This window comes from Rousettus aegyptiacus, unplaced genomic scaffold (genome assembly GCF_014176215.1).
Source record: "Rousettus aegyptiacus isolate mRouAeg1 unplaced genomic scaffold, mRouAeg1.p scaffold_m13_p_9, whole genome shotgun sequence".
Lineage (NCBI taxonomy): Eukaryota > Metazoa > Chordata > Mammalia > Chiroptera > Pteropodidae > Rousettus > Rousettus aegyptiacus.
Window position 1 is genome coordinate 34,907,203 of NW_023416312.1, and position 27,958 is coordinate 34,935,160.

At 38.0% G+C, this 27,958-nt stretch overlaps 1 protein-coding gene across 4 annotated transcripts in view; it reads right to left on the minus strand.

Annotated features, from left to right (window-relative positions):
• PFKFB1 (6-phosphofructo-2-kinase/fructose-2,6-biphosphatase 1) overlaps nt 1-27,958 on the minus strand; it is a 91,413-nt gene that overhangs the window by 19,406 nt on the left and 44,049 nt on the right. For all 4 annotated transcript variants that reach the window (XM_016137309.2, XM_036226694.1, XM_016137308.2 and 1 more), the window contains 5 exons: nt 7,989-8,114; nt 4,499-4,592; nt 3,585-3,651; nt 2,589-2,663; nt 833-889 (listed from right to left, as the gene is read on the minus strand). In XM_016137309.2, coding sequence (XP_015992795.1) covers nt 833-889; nt 2,589-2,663; nt 3,585-3,651; nt 4,499-4,592; nt 7,989-8,114 — 419 coding nt within the window. The remainder of the gene's footprint in view (nt 1-832; nt 890-2,588; nt 2,664-3,584; nt 3,652-4,498; nt 4,593-7,988; nt 8,115-27,958) is intronic.

A 27,958-nucleotide genomic window follows, 5' to 3' on the forward strand; every position in this document is an offset into this window, starting at 1 on the left:
AGACTCTCCCCTATCCATTTATACATCTTTAAGACCCAGAGTGTCCCAGTGCAGGTGGATGGATTCACTTCCTGTTGAATCAGTAAATAAATGGGAAGATGGATGGATGAAGAAGAAAGAGAGAGATTGGACATGCTCTGTGCCCCAAGAGGTGAAAAGAAGACCAATGAGTGGAAATGACAAGGAGACATATTTCAGCTTGATTGGGCTACATTTGATTAAGGCAATGAGCCTCTTGTCACTAGAGGTATGAAGAAAAAATCCAGAGAAAGATTTAGTTGAGATTTCAAGTACCTGATGGAAGGTTGGAGGAGGTGACTTTTAAGGTCTCTTCTGTCCCTGAGCTCCAGTAATTTGATGAAATAAGAAACAACAATATTTGGTAAGTGATCTAGTTCTAGACCACATGCCTAGAATCTAAGAGCAGGGATTGCTCTGATATGAATTGTGGAGCAGGATAAAGAACTTTTGGGGTAGATATCCAAGCCTGAGGTCTACTCCCAGTTCTACCTTTTTCTGACTATATGAACCCTTAACAACTCACTTCTCTTGGAACCTTAGTTTCCTCTCTCCAACATGATTCCTAACATGCAAGTTTGTTCGGAAAAATCAATGAGTTAGACTTCATGCCTGGTACATGTGAAGGACTCTGTATATGCTGGCTTCATTTAATTTCATAAGATCATTGTATGCCGCAGTGGTCAGGGAATGCTACCTATGGGAAGGGGGAGGAAAATGGGGAAGAACACCTCCTTTAATCTAACAGATGTATTTTTAGACATTATTCAAGCCTGAGGAAAAGTAAGGAGAAAAGGTAACTGATGCTTCTTACCCTGATGTTTTCTGCAATGATGCCAGGGTCATTACAGATGGACTCAATGAAAAACACCTATAAAAGAAACAAAAGAGAGATTTCTGTCAAGTGATTATATTTGATAGGAGCCAAACATAGCTTGACCCCTTCTCAATGAGTTAACCCTAGAGGCATCTCTGACAACATAATTTCATACAGTGGTGCTTTTAGGATTCTGAGTTTTATGGGGCAGATTGGCTCTAAATTGAATAGCTCCAGAATGTTTTGTGTTTTTTCTGTTGTTGTTTTTTTTAAATTTTTAAGTAGGACCCTGTAAGTAATGTTTACAAAATGAATTAGGTTCTTAGAAGGGCATAATACAATGAGAGAGGGACATTTTGCAAGTAGCATGCTAAGGTCGTGATGGGGATTTAGCTCACCTGAAGTCAATTCTCCTGATGCCAATTTACCTAATTAATTCAGCTAAAATTACCATTTTCTACAACAGTGGTTCTTTCTCATTTTTTTTTTGCAAATAAAACTTAAAAAAATTCTCCTTAACCTTTTATACCCACCCCCTCAATCTCTCCTTCTCCTCTGGCAATTATCAGTTTGTCCTCTGTATCTATGGGTCTGTTTCTATTTTCTTTTGTTTATTTATTTTTGTTTTGTTCGATTCCACAAATAAGTGAAATCATTTGGTATTTGTTTTCTTCTGTGTGACATAGTTCACTTAGCATAATACCCTCTAGGTCCATCCATGTTGTTGTTAATAGCAAGATTTCATTCTTTTCATTGCTGAGTAATATTCTATTGTGTGTGAATACCATATGTTCTTATATATATCTGAAAATATATATACCATATCTTCTTTATCTATTTATCTATTGATTGATACCTAGGTTGCTTCCATATCTTGGCTACTGTAAGTATTGACACAATGAATATAATGGTGCATATAACTTTTCAAATTAGTGTTTTGGATATTTTTGGATAAATACACAGAAGTGGTATTGTTGGGTCATATGGCAATTTTGTTTTTAATTTTTTGTGGAATCTCTATACTGTTTGCCATAGTGGTGGCACCAATTTACGATCCCACCAAAAGTGCATAAGGTTTTCCTTTTCTCTACATCCTCACCAGCACTTGTTGTTGTTATTATTATTATTATTATTATTATTTTTTGACTTTTTGATGATAGCTATTCTGGCCAGTGTTAGCTGGTTTCTCATTGTGGTTTTGATTTGCATTCCCCTGTTGGTTAGTGATGTTAAGTATCTTTTCATATGTCTGTTGGCCATTTGTAGGTCTGCTATGGAGAAATATCTATTCAAGTCTGCTACCCATTCTTTAATTAGATTGTTTTCTGGATGTTGGGCTGTATGAATTCCTTATATTTTTGGATATTAACCCCTTATTGGATATATCACAAATATCTTCTCCCATTCAGTACTTGTCTTTTCATTATGTTAATGGTTTCCTTTGCTGTGTTTACTGGTTTTTAGTTTTTATATATGCTTTTTGAAGTGGTTCTCTCTCCTCTTTCCTTATCCGCACCCCACCCTCACAGTGTCAGCCTGTTAGCAATCATCTTTCATTGCCTAATGTGGTACCTCTCCTTTTCTGTTCTGTTGTTTTGCTGCTCCTAACTGTGATCTGGAAGGCTATCTCAACTAAATCAAAATGTTGAGTCTATGGTAGCTGATTTGGCATCTATGAGTCCTCTGGTTAGCCTTTTCTTGAGATTTGTCCTGGGTATTCAGGCTTTAGATAAGGAAAGGAGTGTTACTGTACCTTGTAACCATGTTCTTTAGCAAACTGCAAAATCAGTGACCGTCGTTCTCTGGTAGTGTTAGTGGCGTCAAAAACCTAGAGGCAGATGATGAGATTGGTTTACTGTGAGTCTGGTGCTGATAGAACACCTACTCTTTGACCATTTCTGTGGTCAGCTAAGTAGAATGCTACTAGGAGAGAATAAAACTAGAACAGGATGGTGAAGGATAGGAAAAATTTGGAATTGTGTCAATTTCTATTTCTCAAGCACTCATTAAGCCCTGCTGTCTATCCAGAAATGTAGCAGACTCTGCAGGTATAAGGCAAGAGGAGAATTGAGTTATTAGGGTCATTTTACAGGTTAAATAGCTTAGCCTTAAAAGAAGGATTTGCCTTAACCAAAGCCGCTGAGAGTTGCTTACAGAGTAGAGCTAGAACTGATTTCCCAACTCCTAGGTGAGGCTTCTTCTTTCCCTATGACTTTAAAGCTCTTTAAGGACACGAAACAACTGCATATCCTCAACACCTCTGGTAGGACAATTTGCATATTTAAGATCCCCCACCACTACCACCACCCGCTTTTAGAATTTGCAAATGCTACCACAATGGTCTATGAGATTTCAATTAACTAAGATGTTGAGGTAAATCCCAGAACTCAAAAATGTTTGTAGTGCACTTTTAAATTCTAATGTAGTCCTGCTGAATTCTTGGAGGTTGAGTGGTAGGTATAGTGGTTAAAAGTGTAGGTTCTGGAGCTATACAACCTGGATTTCAGTTCTGGTCTGCCACATACATACTGTGCCATTTTGGGACATTATTTACTCTCTCCGTGTGACATTCTTCTGGGATATAAACGGGAGTATAATAATAATAATATCTGTCTCATAGGAGAAGGTGAAATTAAATCAATGTATGTAAATTACTTAGAATAATATGTGAAACATAGTATATGCTCAATACATATTAGCTTTTCTCCATTCCAGCAGAAACCCTAAGGAAAAATACAAATTTCTTTACCGCAACATGACCTTCCTCACAGCTGAGATAGGCATGAACATCCTTCAAGGCTGCCAGGGCACACTGCCTGAAAACAATGGAGAAAGAAACAGAAACAAGACATATCCCCAAGATAGGTTCCTTTCTATTTTTCTACATTATCTTTTGCACCATCTCTCAGATGTCCTACATTAAATTATTCATCTATTGAACATCTATACAGGGTGTTCTATTCTGTAGGCACCATGGCAAGCACAGAGAGGTCACACAGTTGAAAGTGGCTCTGTATATACATCATAGGGAGAGGCATAAAGTGGCACACACAAGAAAAATTTAATAATGACAGAAGCCATAAAATTAAAGGTTCCAACTCTTTAGCTAATAGAACCCAAGCTGAACTGGTTCTTAAACCCATTTAGAGCCTAAGTATATGGTCTGCAAAGGAGAAGGCATCCTTAGCATGGGTAACAGTACAAGGATAGGTATGATATTGGAAATGTTATTTATGGTTTTAACAAAAATCTACTTAGTGATTACTCTATGCAGGGCTTTATTATGAGGGTAAGGATCGATTAATGAGAAACAAGCTCTGTTCTGGAAGTGCTCAGTCTTATAGAGAGAGACTTTGAAGCTGAATGGATGAGACTGAAGAGACTGGAGTGGGCCAAGCTATTGATACTCTTGTCTCAAATGCTAGGCTGAGAAGTTTCCATTTTTAACTGTCAGAAGTAGGAGACTGTTTAAAGTTCTTGAGCAGGGGATGGCGATGGCCAGGAACAAGCTTTGAGTAAAATAGTAGAAGGGCTGTCCAAACCTTCTGAGTCTAGAGGGCTTTCTTGCTAAACCAAGTTGCTCTGCTTCACTCCTCCATTATCTGAGCAAAGCCCTCCATTAGCTAGGGAGCAACACAGGTACCTAAAATGTTACATACTTACTTTCTGATAACTAGGGCCTCCATGTTGTCTGGAAGAAAGAATTCGTAGTTCTTGTAGCTAACTGCCTCTCGTCGATACTGGCCTAAGTTAAACACTGAAAGCAGGGAACACTGGTAAAGAGGTTAGGAAGATTACAGTGGCAAAGAACATGGCCCTGCTGGCAGGGATTTTAGAGGTAGAAGAAGGTATAATAAGTAGCTATATAATATGGTTATAAACTTCAAATTATGGCTAACAGCTCATTTATTATTCACAGCAATCCTAAAATGTAGAAATCGCCATTCCCATTTTACAAATAGAAAACCTAAGTTCAGAGAAAATAAATTAACTTCCAAAGATAATTATTGGGGAACTGGGATTCGAACCTGGGTCTGTTTGGCTCCAGAGCTGGTGGTCTTTCCATTACTATATTTTATCATAAACTCCAACCATTTTCAGGCCCTATTCCATTGGAAAACTATACAAACTGAGGAAAAGGGAGTAAAATCAATCATCAAAGTTCAAACAATGAGTCAGAACTGGACTGGGCTTTCTGAATCCTGGTCCAATGTCATTAGATTTTTCTACAGCATGACAGAAAATCTAAATATATGCCCTCTATATGCCACATTATCTCATTTGTAGTGGTGAAAAATCAGAGAGGAAGAAAGGAAAGGAATAATAGGCAAATAAGTAACATAATATTTCATTCTTTCATTCAATAAATCTGTTCTGATGCCTACCCTGTGAAGCAGGACATTAGTTCTGGAGTTTCAGAGATGAACCAGATCTGTATGTTGGGCCCCTCAACAGCTCTGAATCCAGCAGATAGGACAGAGAGCAAATCAGTAAACAGAGAGCTCTCATCCAGTTTTAGTACTCTGACAGAATCATGCAAAAGAGTAAGAGGGAAGGAAGGACTAATTAACTTAGAGTAATTTGAGAAAGTTTCCTGGAGGAAACAGCATTTGAAAAAGTGCTTTCAGGAGGACAGGTCTTTTACAAGTAGGCATGGGAAGGGGATGGAGTGGAGAACATAGATATTTCAGATAGAGGAACAGCTTCAATAAAGGTATGGCATTGGAAGAAGGCAGAACATGTTTGGGGGATGGTGAGTCATCTACTGTGACTGAGGCCTGAGAGCCTGACATGGGCCAATGGGGGACAGTCTTGAATGACAGGCTAAGGAGCTTAGGTTTAAACTTTCAGGCCATGGGGACCCTTGGAAGCCTATAGGTATGGTCAACTTTGTGCTTCGAAACATGACTGTGAGGGCCTCTGTGAGAATGGAGTGGAGTGGAGCAGACAGGAAGCAGGCACACTAGGGCAGAGACCCATCCGCCACTGAGGCATGTGGCCCTACACTCAGGAGGGGCTCCTCAGAGCCCGCCATTCTCCAGGAGAACTGTTCCTTCTCCCCTTCTTTTCTGCAAATGTCTTACTCCTCCCACAGGACCCAGATCACATATACCCTATCTGGAAGCTTTCATTGCCCTTCCTCCTGGTGATTTGCTCTGTGAGCCCCCTCACTACCCTGTTCTGGGGTTCCTAGGTGACACAAAATACTCTTAGGCATCCCAACCAGATGGAGAACTCTTCAAGGACAGGATGTGACTCTCATCCATTTTTGCATCTCCAAGACCTAGCATGGGTTTTGATACATGGAAGAGCACTGGGAAACTTCACTGGTGAATTAGAGAAGGAAAAGAAGAAGGGAAAGAAGAAAAGAGAGAAAGAGAGGAGAAAACTTGGAGAGAGGGAGAAAAGAGAGCAGATAGATAAAGGTGTTAGCTTGGGCAAGAGAAAAGAGAGAAAGAGAATGGAGAAAAAAGTACAGGGCCAATATGGAATTCTTTTCTCTTCCCACCAGTGGAGCCAAATATCAGTCCTGGCACAGTGAGTGTCAGGTTTTGGATGCAACCAGATGTGGGGTCATGTCCTTGTTCCATCACTTACTGGTCATGTGCCTTTAGACAAGGCGCTTCACCTCTCAGGCATTAATTTCATCAGCTATGAGATGATAATAACACTGCTTCCTCCTTCATGGGTGTTTCAGAACTTAAGAATAGATGTGAGTTCTTTGAGGGTAGACATCCTATCTTACTTGTCTTTGTTTGCCCAACATCCAACAAGGGCTTTGACACAGCTGCATGCTCACAAATATTTAATGATTGAGTGAATAAATGAATGCTGAGGAGACCTGTTTTCTGAGAGAGAGAGAGAGAGAGAGAGAGAGAGAAAGAGAGAGAGAGAGATGGAGGGAGGGAGGGAGGGAGGGAGGGAAGGAGGGAAAGAAAGAGGGAAGGAGAGAGAGTCTAACTAATTGTGTAGTGCACAAGTAAAGGAGGAACATGGCCCTAATAAAATTTTTCAGTTATGTTGATATTCTTTAAAAGCATCAATATAGTCAATCAGGAAATAAATACAAACCTTTAGCAGACTTTCTTACATTTACTGTTTTTATTCTGAATTGCACATGATGTGGGGGCATCCTATTTTTTAGTGTTTAGTTTTAATCTTGTCATACTTGAGAGACAGAAATGAATATGACCTAGTTCCCTGTCCACCCCCAGAGCAGCTCCTGGGGAGAGAGACCAGACACACACTACAGCAACACACTACGTAATTTGTGTTGGCATAGAAGGGGCTGTAGCAAGGGTTGGTGTGGGAGCTCAGAGCAGCACGTTCCTCTGAGGGAGAACAGAGGAATCAAATAGGATGGGGATATATAGTGGGGAGCAGAGAAATCAACTGGAGAATAAGCGAGAGTGATTGTTGATCAAGGGTTGGTAAGCAGAAAAGAGACCATATTAAGGAGAATGGAAAGATGGAAGTAGGAAGCAGGCAGGAGGTTGACAGGCAGGTAAGGAGACCCCTCTGGGGGTGGAAAGAGGCAGGACCACTTCCGGCCAGGGAGGAGTTAGCGGACGGGCTCAGACCTAAAGAGAGGGTTGGAGAGAGCAGACGCCTTCTGGACTCAAAAAGACGAGGTGAGTTACAGTGTCCATCTTTATTTAGTAAAGACCCTGTGGGGCTCTCTGGGCTACGACTTCAATGTGCTTGTCTCCACACACCCCTATCCTTTGAAGACAACCGTATGGTTATGAAGAAATGGTAATGTAAGAAGAAATAATAATAGTAAGATTGTTGTGGTAATAATGGAAATAGTAATACAAATAGTATGTTATTCAGAGAGTTGTTGTGAGGTCTTGCAGTAATGGAATACCTTGAGGAAAGAGATTTAATCTTAGTAGTTTTCCTCCCTTGCACAGGTTTGGGCAAAGAGTATGTCCCCAAGAAATTTTAATATTTATAAGAGTGTGGTGGTGGTGGTGGTAGTATTAGTATTAGTAGTAGTTGTAGTCATAGTACTAGTAATAGTCCTAATATTGGTAATAATCAAGACATTCCTGGTACTGAGAGCTTTGTCCCTTCTGGGGCCTGTTACCTTAGTCTGTTTTCAGCCAGAGTCCTGTAGGCAGGTGTAAAACAAAAGGTTTTAGAGACATACCTTTAGTTGGTGTTCCTATCCAGTTGAGATAACGGGTGAGCTTCGTGGAGATGTAAGTCTTTCCTCGAGCTGGCAAACCCACCATAATCACCATTGTGGGGGAATTGGTAAACTGGGGTATGGATGCTGGAAGACAAACAGAACCTCCAGGTTCACATGATTTTCTGTTATCAGTTGAAGGATGTAGAATTGGAAGAACCATCTCTATAACCATTATAATAGGGGGAAAAAAACTCTGGAAAATTGCAAATTGATTTCTCTTGAATTCGTCAGAAAGCTGAGATTGCAGTGTAATCGGCTAATCCAAAATCAGTAGAGACAGGCATATGCAGAGAGCAACAGGGCCCAGACATTTGTTGGTCTTTTGTGGATACTACTGAACAACATATAAACACATAAGAAGATTCAGCTAAAAATGGTTAATGAATTACTCAAGGTTGGTTGTGGGCTAGTATAAGAACATGAAGACACTGGGGCTGCAGACATAGGTGCTTTTGTATCCTCTTATAGACTTTTCCTCTAGGCAATCAACCCAAAACTGACAGGTTAGACTGGAAGAATCCTGAGAAAGATAGCTTGTGGTTCAGGCTTGGGGAGGGAAATATAACTGGAGCCATTGCTTAAATTGTTTCCAGACCATTATCCCTATGTACATTATGAAATAACAGCCTTAATCATCATGGGGGAAAGCAATAAAATTGTAGCTTAAGAGCACTGGTGGAAATTCACTGCAGCTGGCAGAGAGGAGTGCCCAACACCACTGAAACTGTCCCCAGACCAAAGTTCTCTATCTCCCCTAATAAGCCTAATCTGCAGAAGGAAGTACGAGAGGAACTGAGGGCACTGATAGAAATTCAATATACTGGAGAAGAAAAATGTAAAAAATATGCTAATACAGGAGAGGCAAGAATATGTACTAGGCCCACCATTATATTTAGAGGAGGATCAGGAACACTTGGGAAGGTCACACCTCCAAGACTCAGGATTAGCCTGCCTAAGACAAAGGCATAATCAGAATAGCATAGAATATTTTTAGTCCCCTATTCCCTCTACTAGGCTAAACAAATGTAGTGAAATAAAAATGGACTACATCATTAAAGAATGCAAGAAATAAATTGTCTCCAGAGAGAAGCACAAAGGGAAAAATCAAGGTAAAAAGAAAACAGTCTGAAGAGACAAAGAAATCATCAGGACCAGACTCAGTTATGACACATATTTTGGAATTATCAGACAGGAAATTTAAAATAGCTATGATTAAGATATTCTATGTTCATGGATTAGAAGAATCAACATAGTTAAAATGGCCATATCACTCAAAGCAAAATATAGATTGAATGCAATCCCCATCAAAATCCCAATGGATTTTTTTAAAGAAATAGAACAAAAAATCATCAGATTTGTATGGAAACATAAAAGACCCTGAATAGCCAAAGCAATCCTGAGGTGGGGGGACCATGACCAAAAATATCACACTGCCTGACTTCAAATCATACTACAAAGTGACAATAATCAAAATGGCATGGTATTGACCAAAAAACAGTCACACACAAACAGAACAGAACTGAGAGCCCAGAAATAAACCCACACATATATGGGCAAATAATTTTCGACAAAGAAGCCAAAAATATAAAATGCAGAAAACAAAAAGCCCCTTCAATAAATGGTGCTAAGAAAATTGGAAAGCTACATGCAAAAGAAGGAAACTAGACTGCTATCCGTCATCATACATCAAAATTAACTCTAAATGGATCAAAGAACTAATTGTAAGACATGAAACAATAAATTGCATAGAAGAAAACACAGGTACTTAACTCATAGACCTTGGGTTTAGAGAGGAATTTATGAATTTTACCTCTAAGGGAAGAGAAATAAAGGCAAAAAGAAATGAATGGAACTATGTCAGACGAAAAAGCTTTTGTGCAACAAAAGAAATAACAAAACACAGAGGCAACCAGCTGAATGGGATAAGATATTTGCACATAAAACCTCCAATAAGGGCCTAATACTCAAAATATACAAAGCATTCATATAACTCAACACCTCTCCCTACAATTTAATTTAAAAATAGGCAGACGACTTGAACAGGCAGTTCTCTCAAGAAGACATATGAAAAGATGCTCAACTTTACTAGCTATTAGGGAAATACAAATCACAACCACTGTGAGATGCCGTCTTACACATGTTAGAATGGTTATCATCAACAGGACAAGTAATAACAAGTGTTAGAGAGGTGATGAGTGGGGGATAGAAACCCTCGTACTGTGGAAAACAGTATGGAGGGTCTTCAAAAAATAACAATAGAATTACCATATGATTTAGCAATCCCTCTTCTGGGTATCTACCTCCCAAATTTGAAAACATTTATTCATAAGGAATATGCACCCTGATGTTCATTACTGCATTATCCATGGTGGCTAAGACATGGAAAAAATCAAAGTGTCATTTAATAGACAATTGGATAACTAAAATATATACAATGCAATATTACTCAGGCATAAGAAAAGATAAAATACTGGCATTTGTGACAACGTGGGTGGATCTTGAGATAATCGTGCTAAGTGAGACGTCAGAAAAAAATAAGAACCATAAATTTCACTTTATGTGGGATATAAAATGGAAAGAAACAAGAGAAACAGAGACTCATGGACATGAACAACAGTTTAGTGGTTACCAGAGGGAAAGGGGGGAGTGGAGGGAGGTAGATAAGAATAAAGGGGTTCAAATATATGGTGACAGAAGGAGATTTAACTTTGGGTGGTGAACATACAATGCGATATAAATATGATGTATTATTGAATTGTACATTTGAAATCTATATAATTTTATTAACCAGTGTCACCCTAATAAGTTTGATTAAAAATAAAAATAAAATAGTGATGATTACTATATTAAAGGCTTTATTGGAAAAGGTAGACAACATGCAAGATCAAATAGGTAATTTCAGCAGGGGAATGGAAAATATAAGAGAATCAAATGTATTGCAAGAGAAAAAAGAGTAATATATCTGAAAAAATGCCTTAAATGTGCTCATTAGAGGACTTGACACAGCTGAAGAACCAGTGAACTTGAAGATAGACCACGAGAAATTATACAAACTGAAATTCAGAGAGAAAAAAGAAAACAGAAGAAAACATCCAATAACTTTGGGACACTATCAAATAGTGTAACATATCTGTAATTAGAATATCAGAAAGATAATGGGGAGGAGAAATATTAAAATAAATAATTGCCAAAATCTTCCAAAATTAGTGATTGATACCAAACCAAAGATCCAAGTATCTCAGAGAACACCAAGCAGGGTAAATAAAATATTTGAAAGAACCACATCACACCCAGGCATATGAAATTCAAACTATAGGAACTCAAGCAAAACTGAAATATTGAGGGAAAAAAATAGGTGGAGGAACATCTTACTTATAGAACAAAGAGAAAAATTACACTAGACTTCTTTCCAGAAGACACAAGCAAAAAGTCAGTGGAATGAAATCTTTAAAGTACTGAAAATGGGAGGGAGGTCAAGATGGTGGGCTATGTAAAAACGAGGTTCTCCTCCTCTCAGAACTGAAGTAAAATGACAACCAAATTATAAAACAATCGACATGAAGTCAATCTGATCATAACATATACATCTGAGAATATAAAGAAAAATGACACAGCAACCAATATGAGGGGTGAGACGTGAAATAAGCTGATTCTGCATCCATGTGTGGCAGTTGATCACTGTGAAGGAGAGTGTGGCTGCAGAGCCCCACCCTCCCTCCCCCACCCACCCCCTGCCGAAGGAGAGAGGAGTCCTGGCAATACACAGAGGCTCCCCAGCCCAGAGTTCCACTCCCAGGAAGAGAAATCCCCACAAAATCTAACTGTAAAAGTCAGTGGAGATTCTGGTCATCCAGGTGAGATAAAAGGAACCTGAAAACCCAGACATCACCCTTAAAGGGCTCACACACAGACTCACTCGTTCACAGACACTTAACCTGAGCACTGGTGGAGGGTCAGCAGCTTGGGAGGCGGGAGAGACATACAAGGAAAGACTGAGTTGTGTAATGCCAGGACAATGGCTGGAGGGACAGCTGCCATTGCTCTTTTGTTGGGCCTCCCTACTGGAAAGTCTACATATGGGTGCCATCTTGCCTGTGTTGAACCCTCCCCTCTGCTCAGCCAATTATGAAGCTGCATTAGCTTGATTGGCCCCACCCCATGTCTCCCTGAGACCCTGCCTCACCCAACCCACAAATTGTCTGTGGCAGGCCCATTTTCCCACATTTACTCCCACCCTGCCCCTTCCTGGGGCCATGCATTCTGCACTGGAAAGGAACCTTGGCTCATGTGGTGCGCACATTTCCAGGAAGACATTTGGTTGTGTACCACTGCTGGCAGCAGGAGCTGCAGTATCTCTTAGGGAGGTCATGGGGTTCTGCAGACCCAATGCAGATGGCAGGTGGCCTCACTGTAATCTGTGACTTGAAGGAGCCTGCAGACTCAGACCTAGCAGCAAATCTGATGCTGTGTTGGCCTGATAGGATTGGTTTGCTCCATCCTGTGTTCCCCTGGGACCCCATCCTACCCAACCCACAAATTACCTATGATAAGTCCATTCCCAGACAGCCAGCCCCACCCTGTGCTTTCCTTGGGCTGCAAATAAGACAGCAAATAATAGCACTCAGCTCATGCAGCCTGCACAAGACCTGTGCGTTCTGGGAGAAATTTTTGGTGGTGGGCCACAAACCCTGCCCCAAATGATATTATTTCTTGAACAGATCTCTGGTGTCTGCAGGCCTGAGATGGGTAGTGGGTGGTCTTGCTGCAATCTGAGACTTTTATAGGAAGCCACAGAGACTGTACTGGCATGAAAACTGACACTACATTGGCTGGGAAAAATCTGCTCACTATACTCTGTTGATTCCCCGGATCCCCACACCATCCAACTTGCATACCACCCAAAGGCTCTTCCAGCTGCAGAGTCTCACCGGTAAATAGCAGGCATCCTTAGGCCTTGAGGTGCACTGGATTTTTTTCTAAGCTACCCCAGGCTCGGTACGGGGGGTAACTGATCTGGAGCCTGCAGCACTGTCTCTCCCACTTGCCTTTAGATTTAGTATAGGCAGTAACTATCTGCATATCTCATTGTAGTTCCCATTATGTAGCACTGAGCAATCGAAGGCAGCAGCTGACCTTAGCCTACTCAGAGGCAGCTCTCAAGGGGCCACCTGGAGGCTGGTGCCAGACCACAAGAGAGCAACACCTGACTAGCCCCATAATCCATACACTCAAAGAGTAGTCTCAACAAGTATACAAGTCTACTAGGGCAAATACCACTCTGAGGGGTCTGCCCCCACACAGCAACTCATACCTTGTGGGCATGGCCAATTCCCACAGTCAGTCAGCTCAAAAGTCAATCCCATCCACTGATATGCTAACGGCAATAAAGGCTTAGCTATAACAGGAGAAGACACACAACTCACACAAAGAACATGCCCAGAGAACCCAGTGCAGGTGATTAGGGAGACTGTGGCACTGAGCCACATAGAACATCTACTACACAAGGCCATCTGGCCAAGGCTGGGAGACATAATAAATCTTCCTAACACATAGAAAAAAAACACAGAGTAGCAACTAAAATGAGAAAACAAAGAAGCATGCCACAAATGCAACAACAGGAGAAAACTCCAGAAAAAAATCTATAGAAAATGGAGACAAGAAACCTACCAGTGACAGAGTTCAAAACAATGGTTATAAGGATGCTCAGTGAACTTAGGGGGAGGGAGAATAAATTATTTCAGTGAGAACAACAAAGAGATAGCAAGCATGAAAAGGACAGAAACCATAAAAAAGAACCAGTCAGAAATTGAAAGGAAGTATACACTAGAAGAAATCAACAGTAGATTGGATGAAGCAGAATATCAAATTAGTGAGTTGCAGAAAACACCCAATCAGAAGAGCAAAAAGAAAAAAAATTAAATAAAGATAGTTTAAGAGACCCCTGGGACAACATCAAGTGGACCAACATCTGCATCGTAGAGGTACCAGAAGGAGAAGAGGGAGAGAGCAAGGGATTGAGAATCTATTTGAGGAAATAATGAGGGAAAATTTCCCTATCCTGGTGAAGGAATTAAATATACAAATTTAGGAAGTGCAGAGTCCCCAATAGGAGGATCTCAAACAGGCCCACGATAAGACACATTACAATTAAAATACCAAACATCAAAGACAAAGAGAGACTCTTAAAAGCAGCAAGAGAAAGGCAGCTAGTTACTTACAAGGGCACTCCCATAAGAATGGAGGCTGATTTTTCAACAAAAACTTTGCAGGCCAGAAGGCCTTGGCAAGAAATATTCAAAGTAATGAAAAATAAACACCTGTAACCAAGACTACTCTACTCAGCAAGGCTATCAATTAATATGGATGGTGAAATAAAGACCTTCCAAGACAGGAAAAGACTAAAGGAATTCATCGCCAACGAGCCAGTATTATAAGAAATGTTAACATGACTTCTGTAAAAAGAAGAGGAGAAAAGCCTATAAATATCAATAATAAAATGGCAATAACTATGTACCTACCAATAATCATTTTAAATGTAAATGGATAAATGCTCCAATCAAAACACATAGGATAGCCAAATGGATAATAAAACAAGACCCATGCATATACTGTCTAAAAGTGACCCACTTCAGATCAAATGACACTCATAGACTGAAAGTAAAGGGATGGAAAAAGGTGGTTCGCACAAATAGAAATGAAAAAAAAAAAAGCTGGGGCAGGAAAACTTATATCACACAAAATAGACTTGAAAACCCAACTATGATCATGCCCCCAGGAAGCCTATGGGTAAGTGGGGCCCAAGGATGGCCCTACATTCCCTTGAATTGGACAGGTCACTGGATTTGGGGATGCCTATATTTGCCAGTAGCTGTGTGGGAGATGCTCCCATGGTGCTCCAGAAATTGGGATGCATGTTATTTGCAACATACCTACACTAAGTGGACCCCATGGTGGTATTACAATTTAGCCATCTTTCTGCCTGTGGCAGGTGATGTGGTAGTTGAAACTCAAGTGTCAGCTTTGGCAAGACATACTGCTAGAGCCTTGAATTATACTCATAGAGCCCTTAATCTGGTGACTGATAAAGTTGATCAAATTAGAAAAGCAGTACTGCAAAATCATATGGCTTTGGACATCTTAACTGCTGTCCAAGGGGGCACTTGTGCTGTTCTCGACACTCAATGTTATATTTATATCCCAGACCACCAGCACAACATCTCACAAGCTTTGGCAGGTTTCTCCCAAGAAATACAGGAAGTCTGGTGGCTCACTGGGGATCCTCTGCAGGAGAGGTGGGCAAGCCTAACATCCACTTGGTGCTGGGTCTTAGCTCTCCTAGGAGATGGAGCCTACCTCCTAGTGGCATGTTGTTGTTCTCTGTATTGTTATCGTGGCATGTGGATACAGGGCTTTGCCCTCCTATAGTGATCATCTACCAAGCTTATATAGTTATAAGGGAGGAACCCTGAAGGTGTTGAGTGTGAGGAGAAAGAAATATGGTTATAGTCAGGCTCCCTTCTGACACCCTCAGCAGCTTCTGGGTAGAAGTAACTCATCACTTCTCTCCCTTATGTAACCATGTGCCCAGTACACATGCACAGGCTTCTGTAACTTGGTAGTGTGCCACTATTATTTAATCTGTGTATAAAAAGACACCACCATCCTGCAAGACTGGCTGTGCCCTTGCTAGAATAAAGAGCTATGTCGCAGTTACCTATAGCTCCCTCCATTTTCTTTCAACTGCCTGAGCCTTGTATCCCTTACCTTAGTACCTTGAACCTGCAGTGACACAAGTAGAATATACAATCTTCTTGAGTGTACATGGAAAATTTTCATGATAGACTACATGGTAGGCCACAAAACAAGTATCAATAACTTTAAGAAGATCGAAGCCCTATCAAACGACTTCTCCAATGACAATGGTATGAAACTAGAAGTCAAGAAAAAAACTGGAAAACACACAAACACATGGAGGCTAAACAACATGCTACCAAACAATGAAAGGGTTAACGATGAGATCAAGGAAGAAATCAAAATGCACCTAGAGACAAATTAAAATAAAAACACAGTGACTTAATCTATGGGACACAGCGAAAGCAGTCCTAAGAGGCAAATTTATAGCAATACGAGCCTACCTCAAGAAACAAGAAAAATCCTAAATAAACGATCGAACCTTACCCTTAAAAAAAGAAAAAGAACAAAAAACAAAGCTTAAAGTGAGTAAAAAGAAGAAAATAATAAAGATTAGAGTGGAAATAAACAAATTAGATCCTAGAAAAACAATATAAAAAATTAATGAAACCAAGAGATGGATTTTTGAAAGGATAAATGAAATTGATAAACCCTTAACCAGAATCGAGAAAAAAAGGGTGAAGTTGCCAAAAAAAAAAATGGCGTAGATGATAGAGGCTTTGGTCATCCCTCTTGCAACCAAATTAAAGTCATGACAGAAATATGGAGCAAACAGCAAGCAGAGTCTCCTGGGGTTTAGATGAACAAGCTCTACAACTAGCAAGAGAGAAATAAGAAATCACCCTGCAGTGTGAGGAGGTAAGAAGAGGCGAGGATGCAAGGCTGCCTGGTTCCAAGCTGCTGAGTGGGACAGATGCTACAGCAGTGGCAGCCGGCAGCTACAGATACCTCATAAAGGGGCCATGTCCATGAGCGGACTTTCGGTGGTGATGAACCTGCTTGCTCTGAGCACCAGCGCTGGATCAGTTGTTCTGGGGGCACCAGGGACTTACTACAGAGGGACACTGAGTTGTTGGATTGAGAGTGGAGGTGAAGATTTCTCCTGGACAGAAGAGCCGGTGGTATCCATTGTTCCTCTTTTGAGCCCTCCCTGCTCCCAGTGTGTGGATGTAGAGCTGCCATAGCTGAGACATCATCAAACTGGATAACAGAGGTTTCTCTGCCCAGACAATTCCCTGAAACTCCACCTCCTCCAACTCATGGTCCCAACAAAGCCACATCCTCGTGTGTCCTCCGCGAGTCAGGTGCTCTTTGCTGAGCCAATCCCAAGACTCATACTGGGGGAAGCTGGCCTCGGTTTCTAGCATGGCCTCTTGAGGTAATTATAAGCACTGCATCTGTAGACTGCTTGCCAAATTTTAACACATGGCCCAGAGGGGCACAGGCTGGAGCTAAACTTGGCCTGCAGCTGACCCACTCTCAGAACTGTGCAGCTGGACACCTACTACACAAAGCTGCACTAATTAGACTGGAAGACTTAGGAGCTTTGCTTAGTACATAGAAACAGATACAGAAAGGCAGCCAAAATTGGAAGACAAAGAAGCAGAAACCATATGAGAGAACAGAGCAGAGATCCAGGAATAATGGAGTCAAATAATCTATCAGATGCAGAGTTCAAAACACTGGTTATAAAGATGCTCAGTGAACTTAGGCGAAGTGTAGATGAATTCGGTGAGAAATTTAACAAAGAGATAAAAAAAAAAACATAAAAATGTAAATGGAAATTATACAAGGGAACCAGTCAGAAATGAAGAGCACATTATCTGAGATGAAGAATATATTAGATGGAACAAACAGTGGATGAAGAAGAGGATCAAACCACTGATACAGAGGATGGGGAAGCAAAGAACACTCAGTCAGAATGGCAAGAAAAAAAACCCAAGACTGTAATAAGGAGCCTATGGGACACAATTAAATGTAAAAATATGCATATCATAGGGATACCTGAAGGAAAACAAGACATTGAAGAGCTATTTAAAGAAATAATGATAGAAAACTTCCCTAATGTGGTGAAGAAAATATACATACAACCCCAGGAAGTTCAGATGATCCCAAGAAAGAGAAACCCAAAGAGACTCACAGCTAGACACGTTATAATTAAAAACTCAAAGCTTAAATACAAAGAGAGAATCTTAAAAGCATCAAGAGAAAAGCAGTTGGTTACCTTAAGGTAGTGCCTATAAAACTGGCAGCTGATTTTCAATAGAAATTATGTAGGACAGAAGAGCTTGGCACAAAATAGTCAATGTGATGAAAACCCAGGAACTAAAACCAAGAATACTTTATCCAGCAAAGCTACCATTTAGAGTCGAAGAACAGAAAAGAGCTTCCCAGTCAAAAGTAAGCTAAAGGAATTTATCAACACCAAGCCAGTATTACAGAAAATGTTGGAGGAGCTTTTTTAAGAAGAAAAAACATATATCATAAACAGGAATAAAGAATAGTAATAACTACATTTCTGTCAAGAAGTGCCTCAAATGGAAAAGAATTAATGCTACGACCAAAAGATAGAGTGGCTAAATGGATAAGAAAACAAGATTACTACATATGCTACCTACAAGAGACTCACTTCAGATTAAAAGACACACACAGACTGAATGGAAAGAGATGGAAAAATATATTGCCTTGATGGACTTAGAGGGTGTTGTTTTGAATGAAATGAATCGGATAGAGAAAGACATATTGCGTGACTTCACATACATGTGGAATCTAAAGAACAAAATAAACAACAATGACAATAAAAGTAAAAATAAACTCATAAATACAGAGAATATTTTGAGGGCTACTAGATGTGAAAGGGGTTGTGGAGGGTTAGCAAAAAAAGGCAAATGGATTAAGCGGTAGAAACGGATAGTTGCAGAATAGACATGGAGATGTAGGGTGTAGCATGGGGAAGATGGTTAATAATATTGTAAAATATGTAAGGGGGAAGAGGGATACTAGGTTTAAGGGGTGATTGCTTTGTGAGTTATGCGTATTTCTATTCACTAGGCTGTACATCTGAAACTGGTATATTATTCTATGTCAGCTATAATAGAAAAAATCTAATTGAATTGTACAATGTAAATATGAGCAACCAATTGTTTATTATATTTCAATAAAGCTCCCCCCAAAAATAAAAAGAGAGAACCCAAATAAATTAAATCAGAAATGAAAGGGGAAAAGTAACTACAGAAATACAAAGGATTATAAGTAGATACTATGAACAATTACATGCCAACAAATTGGACAATTTGGAAGAAATTCATACATTCCCAAAAACATACAATCTCCCAAGACTGAGTCAAGAAGAAACCGAAATTCTGAACCAACTGATGATTACCATCAATGAAATTGAATAATTAATCAAAATCTTCCAAATAACAAAAGTCCTGGATCAGATGGCTTCATAGGCAAATTTTATCAAACATTCAAAGAAGAATGAACACCTATGCTTCTAAAACTATTCCAGAAAATTCAAGAGGAGGGAAAGCTCCCTAATTATTTTTATGGGGTCACCATTACCCCGATTCCAAAATAAGACAAAGACATTACATAAGTAGAAAATAGGCTGATATCCCTGAAGAACATCGATTCAAAAATGCTTAACAAAATATTAGTAAACCAATTTCAGTAATACATTAAAAATATCATACACCATAATCAAGTTGGATTTATTCCTGTAATGAAAGTTTGGTTCAATATTTGCAAATCAATTATTGTGATACACCATATTAACAAACTGTAAGATAAAAATCATATGATCATAGTAATAGATGCAAAAAAGTCATTGAACAAAATCCAGCATCTATTTATGATAAACACCTTAAGCAAAGTGGGAATAGAGGAAACATATAATAAACATAATAAAGGCCATATATGAAAACATCACAGTTAACATCATACCCAATGAGGAAAAGCTAAAAATGTTTTCCTTAAGATTAGGAACAAGACAAGGATTTTCTACTTTTACACTTTTATTCAACATAGTATTGGAAGTCACAGCAATCATACAAGAAAGAGAAATAAAAGGCAGCCAAATTGGAAAGAAAGAAGTAAAACTGTCATTATTTCCAGGAGACATGATACTATATATATAGAACCCTAAAGCTTCCACCCAAAACAGTTAGAACTGATAAATGAATTCAGTAAATTAGCAGGATACAATATTGATATTCAGAAGTCAGTTGCATTTTATACATCAATGATGAACTTTCAGAATGAGAAATTAAGAAAATAATCCCATTGACAATTGCATGAAAAAAAACCCCATAGGAATCAAATTAATCAAGGAGGTAAAAGACCTGTATTTGAAAAATTATGTCATTGAACAAAGAAATTGAAAATACAAATAAATGGAAGCATATACTGTGCCCATGAATAGGAAGAATAAATATTGTTAAAATGTCCATGCTACCCAAAGCAATCTATACATTAAATTAAATTCCTATCAAAATACCAATGGCATTTTTCACAGAATTAGAGCAAATAATCCAAAAATTTCTATGGAATCATAAAATATCCCAAATAGCCATGGCAATCTTGAAAAAGAAGACTGAAGTAGGAAGTATCACACTACTTGATATGAAGCTATACTCCAAGGCAATAGTAATCAAAAAAGAATGGTACTGGCATAAAAACAGATACATAGATCAATGGAATAGAATAGAGAGCCCAGAACTAAGTCCATGCCTATATGGTCATTTAATCTTTGACAAAGGAAGCAAGAATATACAATGGGGTAAAGACAGTATATTCAATAAATGATTTTTAAAAAACTGGACAGATACATGCAAAAAATAAAACTGAACCACCTTCCTACACCATATTACAAGAATAAACTCAAAATAGATTAAAAACTTAAATTTAATATATGAAACCATAAAACTTATAGAAGAAAACATAGGCAAAAAAATCTCTGATATTGCTAACAGTAATTTCTTCTCTGATATATCTCTTCAGGTACGGGAAACAAAAGAAAAAACATACAAATGGGATTTCATCAAAGTAAAAAGTTTTTTCACAGCAAATGAAACCACCAACAAACAAAAAGACAACCTACTGAATGGGAGAAGATATTTGCCAATGATACAGCTGATAAGGAGTTAATAGCAATATTTATAAAGAACATAATACAATTCAACATCAAATATACACACACACGCACACACATACACACACACTCCAATTGAAAAATGGGCAGAAGACCTGAACAGGTATTTTTCCAATAAGGAAATGTCATATGGCTAATAGACATATGAAAAGATGCTCAAGGTTACTAATCATGAGGGAAATGCAAATTAAAATTCAAATTAAAGACACCTGTCAGAATGTAATTGAAAAACAAGTGTTGGCGAGGATATGGAGAAAAGGGAACGCTCATACACTATTGGTGGTATTGCAGATTGGTGCAGCCACTATGGGAAACAGTCTGAATGTTCCTCAAAATATTGAAAATGGATCTACCTTTTGACCCATCAATTGCACTTCTGAGTATTTATCCAAAGAGAAACAAAACACTAATTCATAAAGATATATGAACTCCTATGTTCACAGCAGTGCTATTCACAATAACCAAGATATGGAAGCAACTTAAATGCCCATGAAGAGAAGTGGATAATGAAGTTGTGGCTCATATATAAGATGGAATATAACTCAGCCATTAAAAATGAAATCCTACCATTTGCAACGACATGGATGGACATAGAGGTTATGCTGAGTGAAATAAATCAGAGAAAGTTAAATACCATATGATTTCACTCATATGCAGAATGTAAGGAAGAAAAGGAACAAACTAAACAAAATCAGAATGACAAATATAGAGGACAATCTGTTGACTGCCAAATGTGGGGGGTTTAGGGGCTGGGAGAAAAAGGTGAAGTGATGAAGAAGTAAAAATTAGAAATTAGTAGTTATAAAATAGTCATGAGAATGTAGAGTACAGCATATGGAAAATAGTCAATAGTATTGCAATGGTTATGTGTAGAGCCAGATGTGTGACGGAGTAATCAGGAGGGATTACTTCATAAACTATATAAAAGTCTGACCAATGTACTGTATACCTGAAACTAATTTTAAAAATATTAAATATGTGCAGCTTTTTGTGTACAAATTATGCCACAATAAAGCTATTCAAATAATAAAAACAAGTATTGAAAGTACAAACAACGAAAAACCCCTGCCGATCCAGAATTATAAATTCAGCAAAAGTGTCCTTCAAATATGAAGGCAAAATAAAGGTTTTTTTCCCTCTGACAAAGGAAAATAGGAAACACACCAGGGGCAGACCTACCTTATATATGAAATATTGTAGGTCATTATTAAGGCAAAAGAAAAAAAAGAAAGAAAAAAGAAACAAAGACCAAATGCAATAAATAGAAAACAGTAAGATGGTAGATTTGAATTTAACTATATCAATAAAACTTTAAATGTGAATTGTATAAACATGTCAATTAAAAGACAGATTGTCAGATTGGATTTAAAAAGCACCCAACTACATGCTGTCTACTAATCACATACAGTTGGGTCCTGTTCTAGGATCTTGTTTTATCTCTCACTAACTCAACTATAAAACCTTGATAAGATGTATGGATACATGTTTGAAAACTAAAATGTAAATATGGGCAGGTGGATTAGGGGAGAACACCAGAGTTTGAAATATCACCTAAAAAGTTGTGAGTTCAACATTAACATTTTTTTCCTTCCAGCATCCTGAGCCTGAATTGAACATGACATGGAATCCAGAATTAAGCATTGTTTTTAGCAGACAGAGTGAAATACAGGAGAAGGCTTGAAGTTCTGGCCTGAGATGTGGAAAAGAGAAGTCCTAAAGTTCAGAAACAATGTGGAAAATTCCTAAGGTTTTTGTTTACTTCTTCAGTCCCACAGTGGGGTAGCAACAGTAAAGGTAACCCAGAAGCAAGAGTTGTCCATAATGTGAGCCTTTAGAAATCAAAACTCTAAGGAATGAGGTCCTTTCTCTAGGTGTAGCCATGGCTTCAAGGAGATAAAACTAAATTTCATACTAGTTTTTCCTCTCTCTTACCCGAAAATTGTTTATGAAAGTGGTACAGCCAAGACAGTGGGTGGTTTCGAAACAGAGGACAGAAAATGGGAGCCCAGGGAACATGAAAAAATAAGGGAGAGGGAACAATTTAGAAAAGCAACCACATTAAGTTGTTTTGAACCTCTGGGTTGACTTCTGACCAGTGAGTACTTTGATCTGTTTCTAATTAGCATACCAAAGATTTGGAAATTGAACTAGCAAGTAAACCTCCATCTAAATCCCATACTGACCATGAAGTGGTGCACATACAGGACTGATCTAAACAGTACTATAAACATTTTGAAAACTGAACTGATATTGGAACCACAGTATTGAAAGGTAAACTATGATATTAACCTCCATAGGATATCTGGGTCTCAGACAACAGTAATAATGTTCAAGATACAAATTAAAATCAATCAACATACAAATAACCATGAAATCTCAACTTACATGGAAAAAGACCATCAACAGATCTAAATAATGAAATGACACATATATTAGGATTTTCTTAAATTATCTATTATAAAAATGCTGAATAAGCAATCACAAAAATCTTAAAAAACATTAAAATATAACAACTCAACAAAGAAATAGAAGATTTTCTATAAATCAAGTAGAAATTTTGAAATTGAAAAGTACAATAGCAACAACAAAAAACTCACTGAATAGCAGAATAGAAATGATAGAGAATAGAGGAAAAAAACTCAAAGATCCATCAATAGACATTAACCAATATGAACAAAAACAAAAAAATGAAATATTGAAAAAACTTAAAAGAACAGATTCAGGATCCTGTGTATCAAAAAAAAAAAGACTAATATTTATGTTATTGGGGTTCCGCATGGAGAGTAGAAAGAGAAGGGAGTAAAATGTATGACTAAAAGCTTCCCGAGTTGATGAAAATTATGACTAAATTATGACTAAAAGCTTCCCGAGTTGATGAAAAACACAAACTTAGAGATTCAAGTGCTTGCTTCGACCGAGCATACATTAAAAAAAAAAATAGAGTGAAGAGGCTGAGGAAATCCTAAATAGGATAAAACCATAAAATCCCATCCAGATGCAAAATAATTGAATTGTTTAAAACTAAGGAAAAAAATAATGTAGAAGGTAATTGTAGAAAAATGACACATTACCTATAAGGGAACAACAATGATTCAAATCACTATAGATTGTTAGCACAGACCATATTGACCAGAGCAAAGTGGCACAAATTTTTTAAAGTACTGAAAGAAAAGAGTTGTCAACCTACAATTCTATATCCAGCTAAAATATTCATCATTAAAGAAGGTGAAATAAAAACTTTCTCAGGAAGGGAAACTAAGAATTCGTAGCTGGCAGAATTTCACTAAAAGAAATGCTAAAAGAATTTCTTCAGACAAAAAAGAAATGATAGCAGAAGGAAGCTAAGAATGTAGGAGAATGAAGGAAGTGCCACAGAAGTGGTAAATATCTGGATAAATGCAATAGGTTTTTCTGCATTTTTTGAGTTCCTTAAAACATATTGGATGCTAGAAAGCAAAAATGTAACATTGTATAACATTGTACAAGGGAAATTCTCAATGTATATAGACATAATATATAAGACAAACATAGCATGAAGGGGGAAGCATAAAATGACATATTTGGTGATAATGTTTATACATTCATATTGAAGTAGTAGCAGACTGATTCTATACAGACTGAAAATTTAAGTGTGTATTTTGAAATTCCTAGAGAAACTACTACAAATTATGCCAAGACAAATAGTAAAAATCACAATAGTTAAAGTAAAATGAAATTAGAAAAACTGTTCAAATTAACCAAAGGCAGGAAAAGGGCAAAATCAAAAAAAAAGGATAACAGAAAAAATACAAGAAAATAGTACATCTAAATATAAATATATCAATAATCACATTAAAGGTAAATAATAGAAGCATATCAATTAAGAGATAACCAAATACAGTTTGGATTAAAAATCCATTGCCCGAATATAGGTAGAAGATTCTACACAATCTCTTCAGGTAACTAGAAAACAGGAAAACACTTCTCAACTTATTTTTTGAGGCCAGCATTACCTTGGCACAAAAACCATTTAAAAAGTTACAAAAAGGAGGAAAGGAAACATGGTGGAGTGAAAGACATTCCCAGATCTCTCCCCTTGAAACAATAATAAGCTGAACATCTAAAACTCAACAAAAACACTCAAACTGCACACCAATATGTTTGAGCGTGGGATCTGCACATAAGAGCTACCACAGGTCAGAACCCGGGGTGTCAGATGGTGGACTGGGAAAAATAAAGAAGCTGCTTTTCACCACCGCTAAAGCTACCTGTAGGAGGAGGAGGAGGAGAGAGGGTGCAGTGAGTTCCTTGAGCAGCAAGCCTGGGAGAGTTTATGAGTTCCATGCAGCCAGCTACCTGTAGGAGGAGGGGGAGGAGAGAGGGTGCAGTGAGTTCCTTGAGCAGCAAGCCTGGGAGAGTTTATGAGTTCCAAGCAGCCAGCAGCAGGACACAGATATCAGGGTATAAAGAAGGGAAGCAGATGGCAGAGAAACAAGAGTTTATTTTTACCAGCTGTGCCTGTATAACCGAAGCTGAGCTGCAGCTTCCAACACCTAACTCAAAGAGCCCCTCCCCCAATACCCTCTGAGACTGATCACCGCATAGTGCCAGGGGAATCTGACCAAACACTACCGAAACTGATACTAATACTGACAGGGACTAAAACTGATGGTAGTGAGTGTGATTAAATATCTACAAGAAAATAAAAAGGCATTATTAACGCTTTATAGGAAGCAGGGATCCAAGAGGCTTAGACGCCACCTACTGGAAACCAAAAGAAAAGTGGCTTCATTGCAGCAAGATAAAGAGACTTTTGTATAACAAATCTTTCTGGAAAAAAAGTAGAATACATTTCCATTAATGTCCAGGCAAAAAAATAGTTCATGAAACACCGTGAACAACCAAGGTGACAAGGCAACTCAGAAAGAAAGAGAAATATCTCCAGGAAATAAGCTTACAGACATAGAAATATATGACTTAAATGACAGAGAATTCAGGATGGTACTTCTGAAAAAACTCAGTGAGATCCAAAATGAGTCATATCAACAATTTCAGGAATTAAAAAACACCTGGATGAGCAGAGCAAGGAGATTGAAACTCTCAAAAATAACGGAATAGATCTCTGGAGGTAAAAACACAATGCAAGAGTGAAAAAATGCAATAGCAAGCTTGGGAAATAGAGTTGAACAAATGAAGGAAAGGATCAGTGATATCATAGACAGAAGTCTAGAAATAAATAAAAAGGAAGAAGAGAGAAATTGAAGAATGTAAAATAATGAAAGAGGAATACAAGAACTAGCTGATACCATCAGGACACAAGATTAATGGGCATTCTCGAAGGTGAGGAGAAGGAGCAGGGACTAGAAAGCATTTTCAGACAAATAGTTGATTAGAATTTCCCAAATCTAAGGAGTGAGCTGGGGCTTGGAATTCAGGAAGTCAATAAAACACCCAATTATCTCACCCCAAAAAGACCTTCAGCAAGACACACTGTATTAAAATTATCAAAAATCAATGACAAAGGCAGAATTCTCAGGGCAGACAGGGAGAAGAAAACGGTAACTTATAAGGGAAAACCCATTAGGTTATCCTCAGATTTTTCAGTGCAGACCTTTCAAGCCAGAAAGGAATGGAATCAAATATTCAAATTATTAAGGGGAAGGAACTATCATCCTAGAATAATATATCCAGCTAAGCTCTCTTTTAGATATGAAGGAGAAATTAAGACCTTTCCAGGTATACAAAAATTCAGGGATTTCTCCACTATGGGGCCTGCATTACAGGAAATACTGAAAGGTGATAGCTCATCTAAAACAAAATAACAACAACAACAACAAAAATAATAATTATGAGTAAAGTGACTAGCAGGCAGATAGAAGCAGAGGAGTGCAACTCTTACTAAGAACAGGGCATCATAAGCTTAAATAATAAGAACAGAATTGTTATAGCAAGATAGTAATGAACGTTCATCATATATAGGAACAAATTGAGAAAACAATGACTGAAAAGGGGAAGATTCAAAGATCCACATTTGCAAAGTGGAATGGGAATAAGGCATGCGCAGAATAAAATGAACAACTATATATATATATGTATATATATACACACATATATATACATATATATATATAAAACTATCCTTTACATATTGATAATGATAAGCACACACCAAAGACTAAGAAATGAAGTACATAATATAAAACAAGAGGAATCAGAGGGATAACCAAACAAAACACAACCAAAATAAAGAATAGAGAAATACAAAGACAAGGAAGCAATGGAAACACTTAGCTACTAGAAAGCAAAAGATAAAATGGGTATAGAAAGACTTCATATTTCAATAATCACTCTGAATGTAAATGGACTGAACTCACCAATAAAAAGACACAGAGTTGCAGAATGGATTAAGAAACTAAACCTAACCATATGCTGCCTCTGGGGACATACCCCAGCTCCAAAAACAACATAGACTGAAAGTGAAAAGGTAGAGAATGATATTTCAAGCAAATGGTATTCAGAGAAAAGGAGGAGTAATGGTACTAATATCAGATGAGATAGAATTCAAAATATAAAAGGTAAGAAAGATACGAGGCACACTTCATAATGATAAAAGGAATCATGCACTAAGAAAATATAAGACTTATTAATATCTATACTTTCAATCAGGGAGCCCTGAAATATGTAAAGCAATTACTAACAGAACTAAAGGGAGAAACAGACCAAAATACTATTGTAGTAGGAGACCTAAATACCGCACTGTTGGAAACAGACAAATCATCCAAACCAAAAATCAATAAGGAAGTAATATCTTTAAATGATGCATTAGACCATCTGGACATAATGGACATTTACAGATCCTTCCATGCCAAAACAGGTGCTTATGCATTCTTCTCTAGTACACGTGGAACATTCTCAAGAAATGACTATATACTGGGACAGAGATAGCCTCAAAGTATAAATGAAGGTTAAAATTATATCACTCATATTCTCTGATCATAATGCTTTGAAACTAGGGATCAACTGCAAAAAGAAATCAGGAAGAACCACAAATACATGGAGATTAAATAACATGCTACTGAAGAATAACTGAGTCAGTGAAGAAATA